The sequence below is a fragment of the Phoenix dactylifera genome, chromosome 5 (genome assembly GCF_051530095.1).
Source record: "Phoenix dactylifera cultivar Ajwa chromosome 5, Ajwa_hap1_PhDact_Kaust_v1.1, whole genome shotgun sequence".
NCBI lineage: Eukaryota > Viridiplantae > Streptophyta > Magnoliopsida > Arecales > Arecaceae > Phoenix > Phoenix dactylifera.
In genome coordinates this window covers 20,404,165-20,410,198 of record NC_143194.1, presented here as the reverse complement: position 1 = coordinate 20,410,198, position 6,034 = coordinate 20,404,165, and the positions used below count along the sequence as shown (strand labels likewise).

The 6,034-nt window shown below is 39.0% G+C and overlaps 1 protein-coding gene across 1 annotated transcript; it reads right to left on the bottom strand.

Annotated features, from left to right (window-relative positions):
• Positions 1–608: 608 nt before the first annotated feature.
• On the bottom strand, positions 609–5,465 carry LOC103721727 (shikimate kinase 3, chloroplastic-like). Its single transcript, XM_008812039.5, has 11 exons — positions 5,311–5,465; positions 4,837–5,159; positions 3,044–3,102; positions 2,839–2,893; positions 2,649–2,721; positions 2,459–2,546; positions 2,175–2,257; positions 1,954–2,083; positions 1,410–1,488; positions 944–1,008; positions 609–864 (listed from the first exon to the last, which is right to left on the bottom strand). Exons 2-11 carry the CDS (start codon positions 5,051–5,053, stop codon positions 793–795), a joined length of 921 nt encoding a protein of 306 aa, XP_008810261.4. The 5' UTR covers positions 5,054–5,159; positions 5,311–5,465; the 3' UTR covers positions 609–792.
• Positions 5,466–6,034: the final 569 nt, after the last annotated feature.

Sequence of the window (6,034 nt, the reverse complement as noted above, 5' to 3'; positions counted from 1 at the left end):
AAGGGAGAAAAACACCTCCAAATAACACAGCTAAATCTATGGCGGCATATGCATCAATTAAACTCACCAGATTGCCTCCCAACTATCTCTTAGTCATAAGGTTCCCTTATCTGTTAAAATTGTGTAGAAAAAAGTTAATGGTGGCCAATCTGAAAAACCTGAGAGAATATAATGTTACCACCATTGATGAACCTTCCAAATGACCACCCGAACTGTCACGTACGGATGATCACAAGCCTCATTTATCACCCACTTCTCTCTTATGTAAAATTTTTACCACCCACTCCCTGCCAAGAGATCACAAAAGTTCATCAGAGCTCCTGGAACATTAAGACGAATTCCTTGAATTGATCAATCCATAGATAAAGCATGAGTATTAGATTTACAAGCTCACCACCAAACAAATGAGTTGTAGCTGGGAATTGAGACCCAATAGCGGAAGAAGCATGGTATGATGCACCAAGCATGCCAAATAGTAACCCAGCTTTTAGCCAAGTTGCCAGTGAACATCACACCAGCCCAGACTACCAACAATTGGCAACGGCTAGAAATTGCATACATTCTTTTGTACCTAAGAATTTTGTCAATTTGCAGACAATTGCAACAGATATAGGCCACTTCACCTCACAGCCATTAAAAATAAACTATTTTGATTGTCTACAGCCACAATCATGAAAGAAGATTTGGGGAATACATATAAATTAAAACTCCTCCACTCATAAGTTTGATCATTTACATAAACTATGTTAAAAAGTACTAGCACAACACATGATCTGGGGTTGCCTCAATTCTTCAACCCTGAAGATATGACAATCGTCCAACAGATGCTTTCCCAGTAAGAAAGCTCTCGATCCTTATAAGTGCCTGATGGAACAGAAATGCGACGTCATGAAATGCCAATTTTGAATAATTCAGGGGAATGAAAACTTAACCACGATAATACCTCAACCGCAATAGCAGTGGGTGTGAGCGAAGAAACATCATCATGACCTTGTTTTGCCGCAATAGCTGCATGATAATGTACCATAAAATTTGAGTTATTTGGTAATGAGCATGACTGTGATCACAGCCAACAAACTCCAACTACTTATGATAAGCATCATGCAGTGTGGCGACATCATTTACAGGAACACAGAAAACTATGAGAAACCGAGATGCTGATTAATAATCTTCTAAAGGATGTCCAAGATGCACGTACTCTGAAAATAGACAAGACATGAAGCAAAAAACAATCCTAAAGAGGGTAGCTATGAATTGAAAAATCTATTGGGCATCGTAGATGGCAAAGATGCACAGAGAATGCCATATCAGCATCCATCTAATTGGACTTCAATAAACAATTCAATTATGGTCCGAGTCCAGAAACAAAAAAGCAAATAATTAGCGACCAATGCATTGCATGTATATACTTTGAAGGCAAACTCTTGCATCAGCATTGGCATAGGCTTCCCCCCTTTCTTCAGAGAGTGTGGAGAGCCGCACAAAAGCCTGCAATTAAATCGTAATTGAAGTCAAGACATCCAGTCATCTACTGCATGTAAGAATATATCTTAAGCTATGTTCTGTCTCACAGCTAAACCGAAACTTTTTGTAGATATAGTCCACTAAGAACTAGAAGTGTTGCAAGTATGTTTCTGTCTTTCCATTATATTAGCCTTCAAACCCATAATGTTCAGCTAGAAAAGAACTCAAATGAATCTTCAAATCCAAGCTTCCATGCATCAGGGTTATACAGTCAAATCATAGAAAGTAAAAAAATGTAAAGCAATGCTCAAAAGTATGAATGGAGTTAGCAAACTAGCAGACCGTACCACGGCCAGAGTTTAAAACGCATGCTACATTTAGTCCCTTCTAAGACCCAAAACATTAAATATATTCCACCTGGAAACCACTTTCAGACAAAGAAAATTAAGACTTTGGTATGTCATTTTAATTAAGTGGCAAGCTTGCTACCTTTGTATAAGGATCACCAGGCTCTTGATGCAAAAGAGGCCGAGAGGCAGTTCCTACAGCAGCAATCCGCCTTGCAAGAGCTTCCAGTGGCACATCCAACCAGACAGTTATCCCCTGTTGCATGTATTTCCTGAAAACTCAAAATCATAAAGACTGCTTGTTCCCATCGAGAAGAAAGCATATCATGAGCTCACAAAATTAAAAGTGTGATAATCCATTACCAGTTAACTGGTCGAATAACAGCACCACCTCCAGTTGCAACTACTAACCGATGCATTTTTGACAAGTCCCTTAGCACTTCACTCTGATAGAAGAAGAAAAAATGGCAAAACATTATGAAAAATAAAATACGTACTCATGACTAACATCTATGGACACGTTGTCCCATGCAAGAAAGAAAAGGAGGAAAAAAAAAATGAAGAGCATAATATTTGCTGATAAAACAATTAAAGAAAAATTCCCCTTCAAATTATATATATCCTAAACAATATGGTAAAGACTTTACTTCATTGTCTCTAAAGAATGCCTCACTGTACTCCTTAAATATCTGGGCAACAGAAGGTACACCAACAGCTTGCTCCACCAGCTTGTCACTGCAACAACAAGATAAATTGATTTACATCTCCCAGTTTACACACATCCTGAAGTTAAAGGCTACTCTGAAAGCAATGCCCTACAATGACCACCACACAAACCTGTCAAAAAAGGAATATCCTAATACTTCTGATAGAATCTTCCCCACTGTAGTCTTACCAGAACCCATCATTCCTGTATAAAAGCAAATGTCACCAGCTAATAGGATGGCATCTATGGGATTAATTATACCAACACAATGTATTCATTATCAGAAGTAGGTTTCATATGAGAAAAGACTAGAAAACCGACCAACTAGATATATACAACGCCCGTTTAAGGAGGAGGTAATATCTTCCGCTTTCCTCTGCAGAACATTAGCCTCAGATCAGATAGGATATGTAAAAAAGTCAACTTGAACCATATATTTCAATTGACAGAGCTTTAATATGACATGTTAATATTAGCAAAATAGAACATTTTTAAAAATCCTTAATTTGAGACATCACTTTCATACCTTTAAGATGAGGGCTTCATCAACTGAGGCATTAAAGTTTTGTGACTCTGCGGATGAAGCTACATGACACAACATTATAGACAACAATTAATAAATGGATAGTATCGAAAAAGGAAAAGTCTTATTATTGAAATTTTATCCCTAGTGTATAGCAGTACCAAGAGTCATCTCAGATCTACTGGGAACTCAAATTCAAATAATAGCATAAGAAGTCAAATGAAAAGTCCAGCTATCAGGAGAAAAGAAAAATTCAACGAACCCATGAAGTTGCAACTTGAAAAATTCACTCCAAGCAAATACATGAGATGCAGCAAAATTTGATTGAAAAAAATTAAGTAACAAGGTGAGTCAATTTAACATATGAAGTTGTGAATTAAAAAAATGAAACAAATCATCATATGAACACTGGTTTTTCTTCCAAATATATTCCAAGCACTGGTTAAAAATTTATAATAGTGAAATAAGCTATATCAACCTCACCTCTAACATACAATTTTTTTTGAGGAAACAATTAGTCAAAGGAGCCTAATCACTTGCATTACTCTACCATACGAATTTATAACTGTGTATGTACTTGCATCATTTGATATTGATGGGCTCCGTGTAAACATTAATGCAAGTCCATACCTTTTTCTCTTTGAAAAGTAAGCTACATGTGCAGCTTCGGATCCCAACAGAGAATGATGCAAATTAAGATTTTCAAGTGCATGAGTAAATGAAATGTTCAAATAAAAGAGAGACTTCAAAGCATACTCTATGGTCGACTTCATGGGCATGTTGTATCACCATCACGACTGTCGAACGGGCAGCGTGAATGGTCCAGCAGTCCCAAAGGTTAAGCACTGTCAAATGGTGAAAATACCAAAATCCTGTTCTGAATTCAATTCAACATGTGGGTGCATAACAGAATCTTTAAAATTTTCTACAGTGCATGGTGTGTTTTTAGTGACAATAACTGCCAGGAAATGTGTTTCCTATATAAAAAAAGTCATTTCCTGGAAACCAACCGAAATGGTTTTAAATTAACTAACAGAAAATGAAGAAAAAGAAATGTGAGGAAGGACTTGGGAAACTACTGAAATGTGAGAACTTCTGGGAAATACCGTGATATTTATATGAGAAAAAAAAGGAACCCATCAGTAACCATTCCCAGTGGGTCCTATGATTTCCTCATAGTTCTCATGTGCTTCCCAAGTCCCACTCAAGCACCCCACAAGTGTTTCCCAGCAGGGGCATTGTGAACTGCCAATTTACAGCTCCCTACCTTCCACTTAACAGATCAATCTGTTGATCTGATTCTTGGAAATGCCAACGACAAGTGAAATACTTATAGCAATTGTGTTAGTAGTATATATAGGAAAATAAAACATAAGTAGCTCAGGTACTCAAGTTCTTGATTTTCTTTTTTTGAGAAAGATGGAGAGCAGGCTTGGAGACCTACACCATTGATTAATAAGAAGGAAAGAATACCAGCAAACTTTGCTCGTATTATCTGAGTGAGGCTAATTATTTCTTTAATATAATTTGCTAAAAGTTGACTCCACAAAAATTTCAGGAAGGAACACAACCATCAAAATTTTCGTAGAAGGCTATTGAAAAAATCGGGGAAACACTAGATTTTGAGTCTTAGAGTGAGATTTCAGACGTAGTTTAATGTTTAGAATTAGGTTTTTCTCCCCTTCTTTGATAGTACTTTTTTATACTATATATATTATGTCAACAAAAAGATCTAATTTTTTTAAGCTACGAAAGAAACTTCAAGCATTACAAGCATTGTTCTTCAATAAATCTACCTCCAGATTTTTTATAACAGCAAGAAACCTTCGACTCAGGATGCCGAGATCGAACCAACGCAACCCTTGGCCTCGAATCCCGGAGGCCAAGCGTCTGAAACCTCTTGTCCTCCCCACATCCCCTCGAGAACAGCAAGAACCCTCGATATTTCTTCCCAGCCTCCTCGCATCCGATCCAGGAACAGGATTGCAAACTCAAAGCCGCTCCCGCTTCCATCTTTCCCTACTTAAACAAAACCCCACCAAAATCCAAACTTTGTTGCTTTCAGTGGAACAATCCAAAGATTCTTCCGCTGCCCCGAAGATGGAGATCCGACATGATCCTGCGAACCAGAGATTCGCTCAAAAAAATCGAAAAAAAAACCCCACTGATTTCGATCATATGGGCGAAAAAACTGCCCAGAAAAATCGAGAAGAAAACCGATAAATAGAGGACATGAATCGAGATCTGAGATCGAGGGAAGCGAATTCGACCAGAAATGTCCTGAAAGTCGAAGACCGCGGAGTATCTAATGGCGGATCCTCGCGAAGCCTTAGGGATTTCGAAGAGCTCCCGCGGGGAGCTCAGGGTTAGGCGCGGGTTGCAAGGAGGAGGGGGCCGAGAAATTTAACTACTACTACTCCGCCCACCGGCTTCTCGACGGGATCGAGTCGTTGCATTCCTACAGAATATTCCTAAATTACCAAAATATCCTCTATGGACTCTTTTGACCTACGAAATGTCCTTTGGTTTTACGCACTTTTAGCAAAGGTACAGATGGGATTATCGATAAGTATGAGAGGTTTATCGTCATAAAAGATTTTGCGGGTTTGGTGGGTTGTGGCGTTCAGGAGGAGTCGGCATCTTCCTCGCGGACCCAACTACCATGGAGGCACCACGCTATGTGCTGACAAATGCATAGAAGTCGTTTGCGGGAAACTAATCTGCCGTCCGTTCGATCGGTTTAAAAGTCGAACCATGCGTTCATGCACGTCGTCAAGGGACGTTGAATGTGACGGGTATTTCTCCGGCGGACAGGTTGTGACTTTTGGTAAATCTGAAGGCAAATAGGATAGTACCGCATAGAACGTTTTATGCGTGGTAAGTGAAGCCGTTGCCCGTCTAAGTTGGGTTGGAAAGGAACGTACGGCTCGATTTCTCCCAGTAATCACCAATCTCGGGTGCCTACGTGTCAGTATTCAATTGGTGAAGGAGGTG